Source organism: Hyperolius riggenbachi, chromosome 10 (genome assembly GCF_040937935.1).
Source record: "Hyperolius riggenbachi isolate aHypRig1 chromosome 10, aHypRig1.pri, whole genome shotgun sequence".
Classification (NCBI taxonomy): Eukaryota; Metazoa; Chordata; class Amphibia; order Anura; family Hyperoliidae; genus Hyperolius; species Hyperolius riggenbachi.
The window spans coordinates 184321972-184341967 of record NC_090655.1 but is presented as its reverse complement, the minus strand read 5'-3'; the positions used below and the strand labels follow the sequence as shown (position 1 = coordinate 184341967).

At 40.5% G+C, this 19996-nt stretch overlaps 1 protein-coding gene across 3 annotated transcripts in view; it reads right to left on the bottom strand.

Moving 5' to 3' along the window:
* ADK (adenosine kinase) overlaps nucleotides 1–19996 on the bottom strand; it is a 374760-nt gene that overhangs the window by 142324 nt on the left and 212440 nt on the right. For all 3 annotated transcript variants that reach the window (XM_068255379.1, XM_068255381.1, XM_068255380.1), the window contains exon 4: nucleotides 9765–9843. In XM_068255379.1, the coding sequence (XP_068111480.1) occupies nucleotides 9765–9843 (79 nt within the window). The remainder of the gene's footprint in view (nucleotides 1–9764; nucleotides 9844–19996) is intronic.

The window sequence follows — 19996 nt, the reverse complement described above, 5'->3', positions numbered from 1 at the left end:
ACATTTGACAGATTCGATCTGATTTTGATCATTTTTCTGATCCATTTTCTGATCACAAATCGATCAAAAAAAAAGGAAAAAAAAAAACCTTTTCTTTGAGATAGGTTGTACTGTTGCATTTCAACTTTACATTGCAACGTACCACTGTGAACCTAGCCTAAATTAAAAATGATTCTGTGATTCTTTACAGATCTATGTACTGGTCTGAAAACAGATTAGTCAAAATCCGGGAACATTATCGTGGGTGGAGAGAGGATGGGCTGGATGACGGCGGCTTGATGACGTGAAGCGTGTGAAGCTCCAGCCCGCCCCAACACCAGGAACTAACAAGTCAGCCGCCGTTTGTGAAGCGGCAGTGATTTTGAGCGTGGCAGACTCCGCTGGGAGAAATTTCGCTAGGATAGACCAGCAGGGCAGCGTGGAGGAGGCCGGTTCCAGTCTGTTCCGGAGGTGGAAAGCGTGAGTGGGGTCTGGTGCAATTGGCCAGACACTACACTGGAGAGATCATTTCCTAAAGAAATTTTGGATTTAAGGAGTGAAAAGACAAATATTGGTCAAAGAGTGGCAGTGGTGTAGTCTAGAGAGGAGTAGGTGGAGCAAGGTGTGGCAAATTTGTCTACAAAAGTCAATTTGCAAGATGAGAGATTTTATGTGCTGCTGTCCCAGCTGGACAATTATGAAAATCGGAATCGTAAGGAAAATAGAGTAAACGGTCTCTCAGAATTTGTTAATGCAAAGTAAATGAAATAAGTGATTCTGAAGATATTTAACACTCTTTTAAAGAATGATAGATTTATCGAGATTGATAGAGTGCATAGATTTTTGGGACCTAAGAAAATTGATCCCAAGAAACCAAGGGATGTGATTTGTAGGCTCTTACGTTTTTTTCTGATCGGGAGGAGATTGTCCTTAGGGCCAGAGACAATGGTCCACTAGAAATGGATGGGAGTATAATTAAATTGTATCCAGATCTGTCTTGGAGAACTTTATGTATTAGAAGATCAGTAAAGCCAGTACTAGAGGAAGTTAAAAAAAGCGGGTTCGACATATAAATGGGGTTTTCCGTTTCGTTTAAATGCAAGTTTGAATGGGAAATCTGCAACTTTAAGATCTAAAGATGATTTGAAGAAGTTTTGTGAAGCTTTGGAAATCCCACTGGTGAACGTAGGATTGGAGATATGCTGGTTTTGCTGCTTTTTATACACAGCAGAAGTGGCAGATGAAAAAGGAGTTTATTAGGAGTTGATGTACATTATATGAATCAAAAACGTAGATAGTTTAACCATTTCAGACCGCGGGGATTTTTCACCTTATGCATCAGAGCAATTTTCACCTCCCATTCATTCGCCAATAACTTTATCACTAATTATCACAATGAATTGATCTAGATCTTGTTTTTTCGGCCACCAATTAGGCTTTCTTTGGGTAGTACATTTTGCTAAAAATTATTTTTTTTATAAATGCGTTTTAACAGGAATATTAAAGGATACCCCAACTGAAATGTGACATAATGAGATAGACATGTGTATGTACAGTGCCTAGCACACATATAACTATGCTGTGTTCCTTTTTTTATTTTTCTGCCTGAAAGAGTTAAATATAAATATAAGGTATGCAAGTGGCTGACTCAGTCCTGACTCAGACAGGAAGTGACTACAGTGTGACCCTCACTGATGAGAAATTCCAACTATAAAACAGTTTCCTAGCAAAAAATAGCTTCTGAGAGCAAGAAAGAGGTAAAAAAGGGGAATTTCTTATCAGTGAGGGTCACACTGTAGTCACTTCCTGTCTGAGTCAGGACTGAGTCAGCCACTTACATACCTGATCTTTAACTCTTTCAGGCAGAGAAAGAAAAAAAGGAACACAGCATAGTTATCTGTGTGCTAGGCACTGTACATACACATGTCTATCTCATTATGTCACATTTCAGTTGGGGTATCCTTTAAGGAAATAATGGAAAAAATGCATTATTTCTCAGTTTTCAGCCGTTATAGCTTTAAAACAATACATGCTACCATAATTAAAACCTATGTATTTTATTTGCCCATTTGTCCCGGTTATTACACCATTTAAATTATGTCCCTATCACAATGTATGGCGCCAATATTTTATTTGGAAATAAAAGGTGCATTTTTTTTCAGATTAGCGTCCATCACTATTTACGAGCTTATAATTAAAAAAAAAATGTTCCAAATATACTCTCTTCACATGCATATATAAAAAGTTCTGACCCTTTGGTAACTATTTATGTTTTTGTTTTTTTAATTTGTAATTTTTTGATTAAACATTTTATTTGGGTAATTTTTGTGTGGGGGGGTAAACCGTTAATTTTAAATTATATAATATAGGTTTATTTCATTCAAAAAGTGCATGTAGATGTAGTATTACTATTTGGCCACAAGATGGCCACCGCAAGCATTTTTTTGTCCTGGAAGCGAGACCTCGCTTCCAGGATGTACTAGGAATACAGGGATTTTTTTTTAAGTCATAAAGACGTCGCTCTTTCTAGCGGGCACTTAGATCGATGAATGGGAATGATATTCCCATTCATTGATCGATGGGCTAACGGGGGGCACCAAGTGCGTGCGCGATCGTGGACGGGAGCGCGCCCCCGCACAGCAGCTGCTGCCTGGACGTGAGCTTCACGTCCAGGCGGCAGGAATGGTTAATTGTTCCCTGGTTTGAGGAATTGGGATCTGAAGATATGGGTTCTTATGGGGTGTAATTGGTGGTTAGTTTAGAAAATAGTTGGAGGTCTGTCCCTGGTGGGGGGGTTGGGTGGGGGATGGTTGCCTAATCTACTCAGGCTTCACTTAGGTAATTCTCGATGAGATTTGAGATTAGGAGAATAGGGTTCTTTGGGGGTGATTTTCCTTTGAGGATATTTGGATATAGGTTTGCTTTTGTGGTTTTTTTTTGTGTTTTTCTTGTTTAATGTTGTTCCTTTTTCCTCCTTTACTCCTTAAAGGGATACTGTAGGGGGGGGGGGGAGGGGTCGGGGGAAAATGAGCTGAACTTACCCGGGGCTTCTAATGGTCCCCCGCAGACATCCTGTGTTGGCGCAGCCACTCCCCAATGCTCCGGCCCCGCCTCCGGTTCACTTCTGGAATTTCTGACTTTGAAGTCAGAAAACCACTGCGCCTGCGTTGCCGTGTCCTCGCTCCCGCTGATGTCACCAGGAGTATACTGCGCAGACACAGACCATACTGGGCCTGCGCTGTGCGCTCTTGATGACATCAGCGGGATCGAGGACACGGCAACGCAGGCGCAGTGGTTTTCTGACTTTAAAGTCAGAAATTCCAGAAGTGAACCGGAGGCGGGGCCGGAGCATCGGTGAGCGGCTGCGCGGGCACAGGATGTCTGCGGAGGGACATTAGAAGCCCCGGGTAAGTTCAGCTCATTTTCCTCCGACCCCCCTACAGTATTCTTTTAAGATGAATTTTGTAGAATGGATAAGAATCCTCCAGTAGATGAATGTATAAAGATCCTATACTATAATGTAAAGGGTTTATGCTCTCCAATTAAAGTAGTATGAAACCCAGTATTTCTTCTTTGCTCTAAAAGATTATTTACAGCAGATTATATACTACCACCATTTTTTTTTTTACTAGAACAGCATTCAACTAGTTAAACACAAGAATTACAAGCTCCCTGCAGGGAAAGCTGGACGCATCCGAACTGGAGATAAAATTATCTAGTGTTTACTTAATTGTATCAAGTGAGGAATGTAAACATTCTCTGGCAATTCAGACACTCCAAAACACAGACAGATACTCAAAGCATTTCTGGGTACATTACATTATGAATACACCAGTTATGAATAAAATGCAATGTCAGCTCTCAGAGCAAAAAAATTGTACTTTAGGAACTTGTAATTTCTAAATGAATAATAATACTTATGCACAAAAGCAAATATGATAACTGTATGGTATATAAAAAGTAGGAAAACATTTTTTTATTGATTATTATGTCAAGAGTTTTATACCACTTTAACGGGGGTAAATTGTGGATGGAAATGTGTGGGATTAAACCTCAGATTCTTTTTTTGCAGAAGACTCATTTTTGTGGAGATAAAGTGCCGGATATGCCCTTGTACATGTTTGATAAATGTTTTTCTCTAACTCCCCAATTAAAAAGGCCAAGGGGGTTGCTACTGTAGTTGAGAAGAACTATCCATTTGGTATGTTGGAGAAGAAGTCTAATGAGTTGGGTAAATATGCAGTAGGATGCGAAAGTTTGGGCAACCTTGTTAATTGTCATGATTTTCCTGTATAAATCGTTGGATGTTACAATTAAAAATGTCAGTTAAATATATCATATAGGACATACACACAGTGATATTTGAGAAGTGAAATGAAGTTTGGATTTACAGAATCACAACAGGATTTACACAAAGTGTGCAATAATTGTTTAAATAAAATTAGGCAGGTGCATACATTTGGTCACCACAAAAAAAATTAAATCAACATTAAGTAGATCCTCCTTTTGCAGAAATTACAGCCTCTAAACACTTCCTGTAAGTTCCAGTGAGAGTCTGGATTCTGGTTGAAGGTATTTTGGACCATTCCTCTGTACAAAACATCTCTAGTTCATTCAATTTTGATGGCTTCAGAGCACGGACAGCTCTCTTTAACTCACACCACAGATTTTAAATTATATTTAGGTCTGGGGACTGAGATGGCCATTCCAGAACGTTGTGCTCGTTCCTCTACATGAATGTCTTAGTGGATTTTGAGCAGTGTTTAGGGTCATTGTTCTGTTGAAAGATCCAGCCCCGGCACAGCTTTAACTTTGTTACTGACTCCTGGACATTGATCTCCAGAATCTGCTGATACTAAGTGGAATCCATGCGTCCCTCAACTTTGACAAGATTCCCAGTCCCTGCACTGGTCACACAGCCCCACAGCACGATAGAACACCACCATATTTTACTGTAGGTAGCAGGTGTTTTTCTTGGAATGCTGTATTGTTTTTCCTCCATGCATAGTGCCCCTTGTTATGCCCAAATAACTCAACTTTAGTTTCATCAGTACACAGCACCTTATTCCAAAATGAAGCTGGCTTGTCCAAACGTGCTTTAGCATACCTCAAGTGGCTCAGTTTGTGCTATGGGCGGAGAAAATGCTTCCTCTGCATCACAATGGCATATAGCATCTCCTTGTGTATAGTGCGCCGAATGGTTGAACGATGCACAGTGACTCCATCTGCAGCAAGATGATGTTGTAGATCTTTGGTGCCGGTCTGTGGGTTGACTGACTGTTCGCACCATTCGTCGCTTCTGTCTATCCAGGATTTTTCTTGGTCTGCCACTTCGAGCCTTAACTTAAACTGAGTCTGTGGTCTTCCATTTCCTCAGTATGTTTCTAACTGTGGAAACTCTGAGGCAGCTTTCTGTATCCTTCCCCTAAACCATGATGATGAACAATCTTTGTCTTCAGGTCATTTGAGAATTGTTCTGAGACCCCCATGTTGCTACTCTTCAGAGAAAATGAAAAGAGGAGGGTAACTTACAATTGACCTCCTTAAAGGGAACCTGAACTGAGTAAAATTCTTTAAAATAAACAGATGATGTAGCTACAAATGAATATTACATACTTACCTCACCATCAGTACCTCTCAGAGTCTCACCATTTTCTTCTTACAGTGATCCCTTCCAGTTCTGACAAGATTTTGTCAGAACTGAAATATACCATTTGCTGTCAGTTATAGATCAACTGCTGTCAGTAACAACTGAATGTGCAAGGTAATGTCTATGCTTCCCTATGGCTCAAGTGGGTGATTTTACAGTTTAACAGTGTGCTGACCAGGAAGCTGTTATGGGGTAATGGCCATTTTCAAAATGGAGGACAGAGAAATCCATCGACCACAGTGGACAAACAGGATGCAGTAGAGGAGAAAGAGTTTGATGAGCAAACTACATGGGAGGTAAGTATGACCTGTGTATGTTAATTTTACATTTTTATTTTCAGTTCAGGTTCTCTTAAAAAAAACTCTTTCTCATAATTGGATTCACCTGTGCATGTAGGTCAGGGGTCATGGAGCTTACCAAGCCAATTTGAGTTCCAATAATTAGTTCTGAAAGTTTTGGAATCAATAAAATGACAACAGTGCCCACATTTATGCACCTGCCTAATTTTATTTAAACAATTATTGCGCACTTTCTATAAATCCAATAAACTTCATTTTACTTCTCAACCATCACTGTGTGTCTCCTATATGATATAGTTAACTGGCATTTTTTATCGTAACAACCAACGATTTATACAGGAAAATCCTGACAATTAACAAGGTTGCCCAAACTTTCGCATCCCACTGTATTTTTGTGAAGGGTTAATTAATGGGACAAATATATACTTTTGCTAATATTTTTGCACCTAACGTGTCTCAGGTAATTTTTTTTCAGATCTACATTAGAATTGTTGGAAGGATTTAGGGAAGGTTGTGTTATATTTGGAGGAGATTGCAATTGGGTCTCTGACCCTGGATTAGATCTATCATCTGGTTCTAGGGCCTTTTCTGCAGTAGAAAATAAATCCATAAAGAAATCTATTGGTGATTTGCATCTTGTGGATGTATGGAGAGCTCTTTTCCCTTCTGTGAAGGATTTTTTTTATTCTAATGTTCATAAGGTTTATACTAGGATCGATATGTTGTTTTTGGATCAGTATTATCTGGATAGAATCAGGGGGGTCCCAAATTGGAAGTATTACTATTTCATATCATGCACCTGTGTGGTTTGATTTGGAGCTTAAGCAGAAGAGCAGATGAGATTGACATTGGAGATTCAATTGCAATTTGTTGGATGATCCTGAAATTAAAGATAAAGTGAAAGATATAATAATAGAATATTTTGATAAAAATGAATTGGATGACATGGACAAGGGCATAGTGTGGCAGGCCCATAAGGCTGTGGTGAGGGGGGTTCTCATCTCCCAGGGAGCTAGAAAGAAAAGGGAATATTCCCAAAAATTGTCAGCTTTATTGAGTGAAATAAGGTTGTCAGAGAGTCGTGGCCAAATAAATGGGGCAAGAGGTAAATTATCTGATTTGTTGGAAGGAAAATTAAGGGAGAAGAATAGAATCTTTTCTGCTAAAATGGTTTGAACATGCAAATAAAAGTGGTAAATGGCTAGCTAGGGCTTTAAAAGGGCAGCATAAGAGTATATTCCTAAGATTAAGGATCTGAAGGGTGTCTTAGAGTTGCAGGTACCCAAAATTGCTAATTTATTTAAGGATTATTCTTCTTCTTTGTATGGTCTCCCTAAGAATAGATCAAGTAGTATTGTGAAAGAGAAGTGGGAGTATTTGGAGGAGTCGGGTATGCCAAAAATATCACAGGTTAATAGGGAGGTTATGGAGAGAGAAATAGCTGAGGAGGAAGTTATTGCCATGATAAAAGCAATGAAGTTGGGTAAATCGCCAGGACTAGCTGGTTATTCAAAAAAATATATTTTTCCCACTTTTAGTAATGTTTTGGTACCTTCGATGTGCAGATTCTTTAATGCTATTAAAAAAGGGTAATGTTTTACCTAGAGATACGTTAGAAGCACATAAAACTGTTATTCATAAAAATGGAAAAGATCCGCTTTATGTCAAAGCTATAGACCTATTTCATTGTTGAATCTGGACATAGGGGTTTTTGCAAAAATGTTAGTGGAAAAAATTAAGCCTTGGCTTGGCTCAGTAATTAAATTTGATCAGGTGGGGTTTGTGCCAGGAAGGGATGGTAGGGATAATGTGGCACTGTTTAGATGGTCTTCATTGAAGGGAATTCCTATGATGGTCTTGTCGACGGACGCAGAGAAGGCATTAGACAGGGTGAATTAGGATTTTATCATGGCTACGTTAAAGTTTTTGGGATTTGGGGATAATCTGTTAAAATGGGTTAAAGCATTGTATTCTAATCCTACTGCTCGGGTTAGAGCAAATGGTGCCCTGTCGGATACCTTCTCCTTGTCTAATGGTACACGGCAGGGGTGTCCCGTCACCTGTAATATTTCTTTTGACTTTGGAAGTTGTTTTGTGTACTATAAGAGGGGTTGGAAGTATTCATGGGGTAAAGGTAGGAAAAGAGGAGCATAAATTATCAGCTTTTGCTGATATTTCATTTTATGTATCAGAGCCATTAGTGTCTTTGCCAAATTTGATCAAGGAGTTCGAGAGACATGGGGTCTATTCGAATTTTAAGATCAATATGGCAAAATCTGAAGCCCTTTATGTTTCAATGAGTCCCTTGTTATTGAGTTAAATTAAGAATAACTTCCTATTTCCCTTCAGAACTGATGCAATCAAGTATCTGGGAATAACGTTGTCCAGCGATTTATCCAGATTGTTTTCTCTTAATCCCTCTGTTAAATTCTATAAAGAAGGATTTGGAAGAGTGGGGAGGAAGGGATTTTTCATGGTTCGGGCATATACCGTATATACTCGCAAGCAAGCCGACCCGCATATAAGCCGACCCCCCAACTTTTACCTGAAAAAACAGGAAAAAATGATTGACCCTCATATAAGCCGGGGGTAAGAAAATTCTGGCCGCGTGATCTCCCCCCCCCCCCCCGTGTGTCCCAGTATAGCTAGTATAGTGCCCAGTATGGGTAGGTAGCGCCTCAGTATAGCTAGTAAAGTGCCCAGTATAGCTAGTATAGTGCCCAGTATAGCTAGTATAGTGCCCAGTATAGCTAGTATAGTGCCCAGTATAGCTAGTATAGTGCCCAGTATAGGTAGTTAGTGCTCAGTATAGCCAGTATCGTGCTTAGTATAGCTAGAATAGTGCCCAGTATAGCTAGTAAAGTGCCCCAGTATAGCTAGTATAGTGCCCCATTATAGCTAGTATCGTGCCCCAGTATAGCTAGTATCGTGCCCAGTATAGCTAGTAAAGTGTCCAGTATAGCTAGTAAAGTGCCCAGTATAGCTAGTAAAGTGCCCAGTATAGCTAGTAAAGTGCCCAGTATAGCTAGTATAGTGCCCAGTATAGCTAGTATAGTGCCCCAGTATAGCTAGTATAGTGCCCCAGTATAGTGCTCAGTATAGGTAGATAGTGCTTAGTATAGCGCCCCAGTATGTGTCGGTAGTGCCCCCCCACCCCTGCTATTACCTTACCCGGAAGCTTCCAATATTCCCCTCTCGCCTACGCGGACCAACATGACTCGCAAGCAAGCTGGCCCCCCAACTTCTGGCCCACTTTTGAGGGGTCAAAAATTTGGCTTGCTTGCGAGTATATACGGTAGATATAATTAAGATGAATGTTCTACCTAGATTGGTTTTTTGCATGTCAATGCTTCCGGTTTGTGTGCCTGCAACTTTTTTTTAGATCTCAAAAACCTATTCTTACTAGATTTGTTTGGCAGGGGAGGGTTTTGAGATTAGTTTATTGGATTTTGACTCGCCCTAAAGAAACAGGGGGTTTAGGTCTTCCTGATCTAAAGGTATATTATAGAACTTGTGTACTGGTTAGACTCTTTGATTGGACATATGGGGGGGGGGGGGGTGAAAAGTTGGGTTAATATTGAAAAGGAATTAGTAGGAATATAATTGGCAAAAGCTTTCTGGCTCCCTGGAATTTTAGAGATTTACCTAAATGGACTCTTTTGGATTAAAAACGTGTTTAAGTACTTATTGCAATTTTGAAGTTACTAGCTGAACAGTGGTCAGTACATGCACGCTCTTGGATTAGTAAATTCAGCTGCATACACTACTTTAAAAAAAAAAATGTAGGTGATAATCACAGTTTAAGATGACATCTGCAGGGTCATGGCATAACTAACCTGAGCCACTTTAACAGAATTCTGAGTGGAGCCACCAGCATGATAATCAACTTTGAACTTTTTCACCAGTTCGTCAAACCTGCAAAACAGCACAAGATATGGGTCAGTAAGAAGGAAGTTCCTGTGAAGAAATTCAGAGCCAAGATGTAAATCTGTAGCGCTGGGATGTGGGTCAGCAGGATACAGTGCGCTCATTAGTTTCTTTACAAGGTGTGAGCTGAGAAAACCAAGGTTAGATACACATAAAGAGACCAGAGAAGGCACGACCTGCACATAAACTATGCTGGCACAGAGACAAGACTGTAAGAACAAGGATGAGATTTTTTTTCTTACAACATGCTTATTATATACAGATACAAACACTATCCAGTGATTTAAACTTAGCCACTTCATGAAATGCATGCAACAGAAACCAGAAGCAGAACCGGATGTGACTCACTGTGTTTCCTATCAATGCTTAATAATTTATCCTGAAATTCTCCAAGGCGTAGACTGATTTTAGCGTTCACTCATCTAATGTACAATTTTATGATACGAGTAACACAGCTTTTACATTACTACTTTTATATATTTACTGAACAAAGTTATCGAAAGCCCATATCCTAATGTTGAGCAAAAATTTGTAACACATACACAGTCATTGACAGAGAACAATGGACATTCATCCAATCATAGTCGTTCTACTGTCTCTGAGGATGCAACACTTTGTGACAAAACAGCTGTCAGGCTATACCTCATCACACCCCCCCCCCCCCCCACACACACACACACACACACACACACACACACACACACCCCTCCCTCGCAGTTCATGCATCTACCCCAACTGCAATAAAGGGCTTTTAAAGGTGCAATGCAATCACAGTCTTCCTTCTCAACACTTAGAGGAGCCTTTGGACTATGCAGAGGCTTCCCTCTACTGAGGACAGTTATCTTTTTTAATTTAATACAGGTGTCCTAAAATAATTAAGCAAATTAGCAAGTAATGGTGGGTCAGTGGAGATTTGCAGGTTAGGAGAATGTTTACCACATCACAGCCTTTATCACCCATATGACGATAAAGGTCTACTTTAGGGAAAGATTCCACTGGCATGTCATGCCAACTTTGGAAACGGAAGTGGCAAATGTGCCAATGCAAAGTCTTACCTGAATCCCTATAGCCATACCATGTGGTTGTGTTCGGTAAGAAACTGCAGCAGGCAGCATTTTTCCTGCACATGCTATTCAGATGCAGCTTACTCAATAGTCTGCATTTCTCTAACTGAAATCTCATGCAGGGAAACTGCTGTAATTTGCAGTGAAAACGGGCTTTAAATCTACAAGGTACCCTGTTAAGTATCTGACAATCATCATGATGTTTCTGCAGCAAACCTAAAGAAGGCTCAGGTCATACTATGCCAGAGAGGCATCATATCTGTATAGCACGGATACCCTGCACCACTCTGGGAGGTCCATGGTGATGTCTACTGCACTCAGAAGCAGATGTACTGTATACAGCCAAATGGGATAAATGGAAATGCATAGTTTGTCCATAAATCATGCAAGAGAAGCTTGTGCGCTGCAGAAACACAATGGTCACAACCAGACAAAGACAGACGTGTTAACAGTCCACTCTGCATGTCCGTGGCCACCAGGTCTGAGAAGTGGACCAACATTAGACCTAGTGTGAACAGGGCCTAAAACCCCTCTACTAAAATGAGACTGCAAAGTACAGTATGGTCTTTAAAAACAGAAGGAATTTGCATGAATTTCCATGTGTCCAAGAAGAAACACCCACAATGTACCTGTATACAAATTAAATGAGACTTAAAAAAAAAAAAAAAAGTAAAAATAAAAGCCGACGTAGGTGTTCAGCAAACCAAAAGCTACGAATGACCTCCTGGCTTGAAGGTAATAAAATAATGACTTACACTGCTCCATGCACTGTACTGCAATTATACATTATGTGCATTGCTTCTTAGATACTTGTCAGCAATATTGTGGAAATTTCTTCAGTTTACAGAAGGGAAAAGTACTGTCACAGCTAGCTTGCCCATCTTTAGCACCAAAATTTTACCAAACTGTCACTAATTCGGTATCATTCTCATACATTTTGGCTGAAGAAGGTCAGCTCGGTCTTTTCAGATCCTACGGATGCTTTTCCATATGAACTGGTACTTTCTGGCTGTGCAACTATAAGTTTTAAACTGGCCTAGTCAGACTGCCAAGTGGAATAAACTTCGTTTTATTTGTACATTTACTAATTTCGTTACATTAATGGACAAAATTGATTAACATTGCTTTCACTATTTATTTGATATAGTATAGAATTCATAGTACATTCAATAATAGCAAAGTTTCCAGGTCCTGCAGCAGCAAAGCATCCACACACCACCACCTCCATGTTAAGTAGTGTCGTTGTACATGGAATGCAGAATTTGGTTCATGCCAGAAATAACAGGAACCGTGTTTTCATACCGTTCCACATTTAATTCATTCATATGTCAATAGAACGTTAGCCAAAAAGGTTTGGGCCAAGTTTTTTTTTTCCTACTGTAAATATGCGATTTACATAGATGTTACCCTTTGACAGTTTTGTTTTCTAATTTGTTGCTCTCTTATGAGTTCCATCTTTATCAAGGTTCTTTTATAAAAGAAACTTAAGTATCTGAGGCAAGAGAAGCCTCAAGTTCTATGGATATTTCTGTGGCACATCTAATTTCATAAAAGACTCTCACATTAAGATTTAAATGCTAGCCACATCTATGAAGATTCACTGCTTTACGTGGTCTCTATTTGGAGGATTTTGGGACTTACCCTGGATGAATGAAGCTACAGCATTTGTTTTGAAACACTTTCAGGACTAGCATTTTTAATGCCTCTTCCCTCCACTCCCAGGAAATGTCCTTAGCTTGAAGCACAATATTCTTTTTGAACTTCAGTAACAAACATTTCAAAGGTAAGGCTCAGCTAGCCCTTCAATGTGGCTGAAATCAAACTTTTAATGTTTTCACTCAAGCTCAATTTAGTGAGCGAATCTGGTGAATTGTTGAGAAGTTTAAAAGCACAGCCAAAACGAATTAGAACAGAGTGGTAATAAATTATTAGCATGTACCTTATATAGTCATGCTTGCTATATTTTTATGAATGACAAGTGTATTTTAATACTTTTTGTATTTTATATCTCCACTCATGGCTTACTGCTAGTGAACGTGTATTGTATGCAACAGAAATCAATTAAATGGGAACAAAGATATAAACGAGATATACTGCAAGTTATTGTTTGGCCATAGTAATCAAACATGTATACATCCATTTCAGAGTTTTTGCTCATCAGTACATGGCATTGGATAAGTATGGCTGTATGAAGTAGGGCTTGAAACAAGCAGTACAGAGTACCCAGATAGCTCATGGTGACCCAGAACAACCAGGAAAGTACAAGGGCCTCTAAAGGTGGCCATACATGGTACAATTTTTCAATTAGATAATTTAGTTCGATTATTCCATTAGATCGAATATAAAGATTTTTCCAGCATGTCCGATCATTTTTCCCGAAAAAACGGGATAATCGTTCTAATTTCTTGATCGAAAAAAAAAATATTTTCAACTTTCATTCAATTCGATCATTTAGATCGAATAAACGGGAAAATCGAACGCTTTTATTGTACCGTGTATGGCCACCATAAGGGACCACAAAAAGCCCTCTCACAAAAACAATTTTAAATAACCATTCTCAATATAAATTTGCCTTCTGCAATCATTCAGCTTTAAGTGAGCAAGAATGATTTCCCATGATGCATCACTGCTGAATATGCAAATCATCTTTTTTGTGCCCCTAAAATACACACTGTACACCAGCGATTCTGGGTGTATGTCTGGCCTTTAGAGGCATAAAAAGATTATTTCTATATTCAGCAGCAATGCATTATGGGAGATTTTTTTCAGGGCTGTGGAGTCGGAGTTAAAGCAATTTTGGGTACCTGGCGTTGGAGTCAGAGGTTTCATAAACTGAGGAGTCTGAGTTGGAGATTTTTGTACCGACTCCACAGCCCTGGATTTTTTGGGGCTGGTTCACATGGGCATTTACCGCCAAGCGTTCGGAACTTGTCGGCTAAACGCTTCCATTCAAGAAACGTCACTTGTCCAGATACAGGAAAATATATAGGGACAGGAGACTTCTGACGGCCACAAATGGTTGTATTTGTGCAGTAAGACTGTAGCAGGAAAATGTAACGTGAAAGACCATCTCACTCGAGTAAACAGCAGCAAAAAAACAAGGGCTATCAGGACATTAGGACATGGGTATAGTGGCACAATCCATGAAACACCAGAAAACATAAAAGCAAAGGGCAAAAGCCTATGCATACATATTTATGGAAATTTTTTACAAGTTGCCATTCAGAAGTATTTCCTTGCAAGATGCAGAGGTCTTACTGTGAACATTTTGGAATAAGGTTCCAAAATTCTTTTTTTGAATATGCATCTGGAAGGTGGTGAGCATCACAGCATGAAGCTATTCTAACATATGACAAAACAGCAGGCGGTTCAGATCAGATGAATGTGCCATATGAAATGCTTTATCATTTGATGTATAGAAAACATGCTGTTATTTCCATAGCAACCTTGCCTCTGGCATCTCTTACAAAAGACTCAAACTATAGGAGTTACTTTTGCATGTCTCGGGATTATAGTAGTGGTTACACAAAGGTATCTAACCAATCCGCAAAACATGTCCTAAACGTTTTAGCAATGCCAAGCGTGAAAATTACCCTCAGGTTAGGATTTACCGTTTTCACAGGCAGAGAATGGCAACCATATTGGTTATAAAAGAAGAAAATATGAAACAATTTTAAAAGCAATATCCTGCTGCTATTTTGCAATTAATTATGCTTCTGACCTCTTGCCAGTACCAGATTAAGCTTCCTATGTGTTGCTTCAAGCATTTTACCGAATCTGCAAGTTTTACTTATGCTTTCATACAATGTAATGGCCAAAACGGTCACATACACAGCAAATATATGCCACACTGCAGCATACACAGAGACTCCAAAAGAACTAAATCAATAATAATAATTATAATAAATGTTCTCCAATACCAATGGCACAGTTTGTTTTGTTGGCACCAGTTTTCCATTCTTGAATGGACAGGAGAGGATGTAAAAAAAAAAAAAAAAAAAAAAAAAAAATATGTGCCCTGCACCTACTGTCTCCTGGTCCTGTAGGTAACAACCTAATTGCAGCAGTGCATGGAACCCCTCACCGGTTCTAATGTTGACGTTGTCAGACGCTCTGCCTGGGACTGTTTAGTGAGCAGCTGCCATCTTGAGTCCAGTGCAAACTGACTGAATTGTGAATGGCTAATATTGCAACCCTGTAACTCCATCACAGAGGTTAGTCCACTAATGCCTAGTCCCACTGATCTGTCAATACTGACTCTGTAAGCACAGACACAATGTGTGCATCTTTTTATATTGGTGACAAATCATCTACCTTTACAAAGAGTGCTTCTGTCTTTATTTACAGCTTATGGAACCCCTCTTGTCTACCGTAACAATTGCATCCTAATTTACGGTACATGTCATAAGAGCATGCTGCCTTTCCACAAACACATACACCTCACTCTCAGCTTGCTAGCAGATTCATCTGCGCTTGCAGTCATGAGCGTTTCTATGGTAAAGCTAAAAGGTTAAAGTGCAGTGGGTCCCACAGCATTTAAAAACAGTATAATTGATGTGAGCGCCCTTGCGCACAGCAACTTTACTGCACTGTTGTGCATCAGGCCCATGGTGTGCAAGAAGCTTTAGAATACAAATCAGTATAGAGCTATATCAGGTCACGGTAAGGCCTGGGACCCACATGCAGTGTTTCTGCCAGCGTTTGTGCTTTGAATATCGCTCTCTCGTATACTTGAATTGCAAAATTGTTTAAAGCGATTCTGCAGTGATTCGCAATCAAATGAAAGGGCTTTTTTCAAAACAGTAACTGTGGCCAGAACGTTAACAAAAATGCTGCAAATGGGTCCACAGCCTAAAGTTGATTAGGAGATCAGGATTTGGATCAGAAGCTTGCAAGGATAGGGTAGACGGTAGAGACTAAATGTTAGAAGATAAATGACCAGAGCTTTAAGGTAGCCATACACTGGTCGATTTGCCATTAGATCGACCAGCTGACAGATCCCTATCTGATCGAATCTGATCAGAGAGGGATCGTATGGCTGCCTTTACTGCAAACAGATTGTGAATCGATTTCAGCCTGAAACCGATCACAATCTGTGGAGCCGCCGCTGCCGCCTGTGTCCCCCCCCCCCCCCCCCCCGCGCATACATTACCTGACGCTGGCTCCCGGGCATCTTCTCCGCATCTTCTCTACGCTGCACCCGCTCCATCCCGGCACTTCCTGTGTCACTCCGTGACCAGGAAGTTCAAATAGAGCGCCCTCTATTTGAACTTCCTGGTCACTGCAGTGACAGGAAGCGCCGGGATGGAGCGGGTGCAGCGCGGAGAAGACGCCCGGGAGCCAGCGTCAGGTAATGTATACCTGATCGGATCGGCCGCCGCTAGCGACGCGCTCCCTACCCGCGGGCAATCGAGGGTAATTTCCCGCACGGCGCGATCGACGGACCGATCCGATTTCGGGAGGAAATCGGATCGGCGGGTGCGTTTAGCGCGAACGATTGGCAGCAGATTCGATCCCAGGATCGAATCTGCTGTCGAAACGGCCGCGAATCGGGCCAGTGTATGGCCACCTTAACACACAGCAGCAGCAGCAGACTGATAACTTAAACTGGCTGAATGTAAAGGCAGCCTGGGAAGGGTGTGACCAGTTTATATACATGCTTCTCAATTATCAGCAATGAGTAACAAGTCCAGGCTAATGGTGAGAAGCAGGCAATGCATAATTAGGAGTCAGGAACTGTAGAGAGAAACAGTCAGTGAAACATGCAATACAACACTACAATGTAAGATCACCAGCACATGAAACAGGGACTGCAGGTTTTCTGTAGTGTATTGTCTAAATTACTGAGCAATTTGGGCTCCATCTGTTCACTAGAGATGGTCAGTGAGATGCAAATGAAGAAGAAAGAAGAATTGGGAATGGAAGGACGAAGTATCATGAGGATGTAGAGGGATGTGGAGCACTGTGGCCAAAAGGCAGCTACCAATGTAGGTTATGCCCTACTGCAGTGGCTTGTATACACCAACGCTCAGTATCCCCAACACAAAACAACTTTGCTTTCGCCCCCTAAAATTCTAAAATGCTTGTCAGTGGTTGACATGTAGTGCAAATGCTTTCTGGGGCAAAATAAAATGGCACATGTAGTGCAGGCTGTTCTCCGCTCAGATATGCATATTTGAGACCACCACAAGTGCGGTAGCATGAGTGGCTGACAAGCAGTTACATGGTACTGCCGTCAGCCATATGTGTGAAATTCTGCACTTGTGCATATGCTAAACACCAGTATTATCACTATCTATCCACTCCCCAGCCCTTGCAATCCTTTTCTTCTAGAGAAGAACCACCAGTCTCCAAAATACCTATCAGCAGATGCAAACAGATGCACAATTATAACAAATGATCACAATGAGGCCAGTTTCACATTACTAACCCGCGCCAATGGTGCAAGCAGCTGATTGCATCGCAAAAATTGCCTTTGGTGATTTCCGCATTAATTCACAATAATCCCCCTTCTGGTTGATAGCCAAGCAGGAAGTGAGACTCTCTAGCCCTCACTTTCTGTGGCTAAAAAAAGAATTGTGTAGAAGTGTATTGAAAAAATATGCTTAAAGGGAATGTCCAAGCAAAATAAAAAAAATGAGTTCCACTTACCTGAGGCTTCTACCAGCCCCATGCAGCCATCCGGTGCCCTTGTAGTCACTCACTGCTGCTCCAGTCCCTCCCGCTGGCAGCTAGCCGACCTCGGAGGTCGGCGGGACGCATTGCGTACATTTTTACGCATTCCCGCTAGTGCAGGAACATTAACATATACATTTTTACGCATTACTGGTTCAATGCGTAATTTTTTATTTTTATTTTGCTTGAACCTTCCCTTTAAACGCCGCAATGCTAACACGAAAAATGTAAAGAAAAAAATGCAGCGCCATAGACTTACATGACTACTGGTTCGTGCGCAAGTTACACACTATCCCGCTGTTTCACTAGCGTCAGCCAAAACTTCACTTCCGGCGGGATACATCGCACAAGTATGAAATGTCCCGTAGATTTTCATTGGCGTAGCTTTACCCTGCAGTAAAATAAGGGTAACAACGCACCAGTGTGAAAGGAGCCTAAAGTGGACCATTCATGGTGAGGTCTGCCATAACAATCAAATAATTTTTCACTCCACAGACGTGGCAATGTACAGTATATTCCGGACAAGTCTGAGGTATACTGAACATTGGCACTACATAGAACCATGAAAAGCCTTTGACAGGAAAAAGTACAATATGCAGGAAAGATTTTTAATTAGCAGCTGGATGTTTTAGTTATGTTGCAGTCAAATCTGCACAATCTACAGACATTTATCTGTTTCTGGCACCTGCACAGATTCTTTTGAGGTAAAAATATTCTCTGGATGTTCATTTTCAACAAACCTGATGTACCTCTATAAGAAAGTCGAAGCAGAGAATTTTGGAAAACTATATCCAACTGGTTAATTCACTGAATATTTTGTAATGCAGATATAAATCTTACACCATGATAGCGTGCCTAAAGATACCGTGTGTTAAACTTTATCCATGTTTAACTCTATTTAGTCCTATGTCAAGTTTTACCTGCCCACCCAATGTAACAAGTTCCATGCCCACACACATACAAACATAAAGAAATTATTTTGATGAGACAATAAGAAATTGATGCTTCTGGTACATAGTGCAGCAAATCCCTGTAAGTGGCAGGTGCAACGCACATGCAGCATTTTGCTCTCCAGCTGGTGAGTGTTTTAACTGCACGTCTGCCACGGTGACAGCTGATCTCCGATTTATAAACTCAGTTTAACCAGACATGTGAGAAGAGGAACAGACACACAGGGGGGATCCTGATGACTGACACTTCACGAAAAATGACGAATACTGAATCATTTTGCTTGAGAGATACATCCATCAATATGACAGTGTGACACATCCAGAGGACAGCATTTCCCAGCTATTAAACGGTGATGAAGTACCTCAGTCACAGCTCTATCCACTTTATTTTTACAACATCAATCCCTTGTTACATATTTAGCAGCTACAGTATTATGAAATTAAAAATGACTTTCTGTAAGGCATCACAGAAATGTTTTTACAAAACCATGGAATGTTTACTGGCAAATGCCATTTATGATATCAAAATGTAAGCAGTCATTTATCACTTCTGATGCTTTGCCTTCAAAAGCTTTTGAGATGCTTTAGCAGTATGTTTTGGGTCACTGTTCATCTGTATTATATTGCTGTCCCATTAGTTCTATAGCTTTGATGGAATTTAAGCAGATTGCCTAACCAATGGGGTGGTTAAAGTGGACCTCAACTCTTGCACAGGACAGAAGGAAAACATGCACCCTGTATGTACAGTCAGGTCAATAAATATTGGGACATTGACAAGTCTAACATTTTTGGCTCAATACACAACCACAATGGATTTGAAATGAAACCAACACAATGTAATTTAATTGCAGACTTGTCAGCTTTAATTTGAGGGTACTTACATCCAAATCAGGTGAACGGTGTAGGAATTGTTTGCATATGTGCCTCTTCACTTGGTAAGGACCAAAAGTAATGGGACAGAATAATAATCATAAATCAAACTTTCACTTTTTAATACTTGGTTGCAAATCCTTTGTAGTCAATTACAGTCTGAAGTCTGGAATGCATAGACCTCACCTGATGCTAGGTTTCATTCCTGGTGATGCTCTGCCAGGCCTCTACTGCAACGGTCTTCAGTTCCTGCTTGTTCTTGGGGCATTTTCCCTTCAGTTTTGTCTTCAGCAAGTGAAATGCATGCTCAATCGGATTCAGGTCAAGTGATTGACTTGGCCATTGCATACCATTCCACTTCTTTCCCTTCAAAAACGATTTGGTTGCTTTTGCAGTATGCTTTGGGTCATTGTCCATCTGCACTGTGAAGCACCATTCAATGAGTTCTGAAGTATTTGGCTGAATATGAGCAGATAATATTGCCCCAAACACTTAGGGGAGAGACGCTGGAGGCCAAGAGACGAGTTACTTGGCAGGTAGTTTATTTTTCTTCTCAGGTGCCACTAGGGAACACCAGGGCTA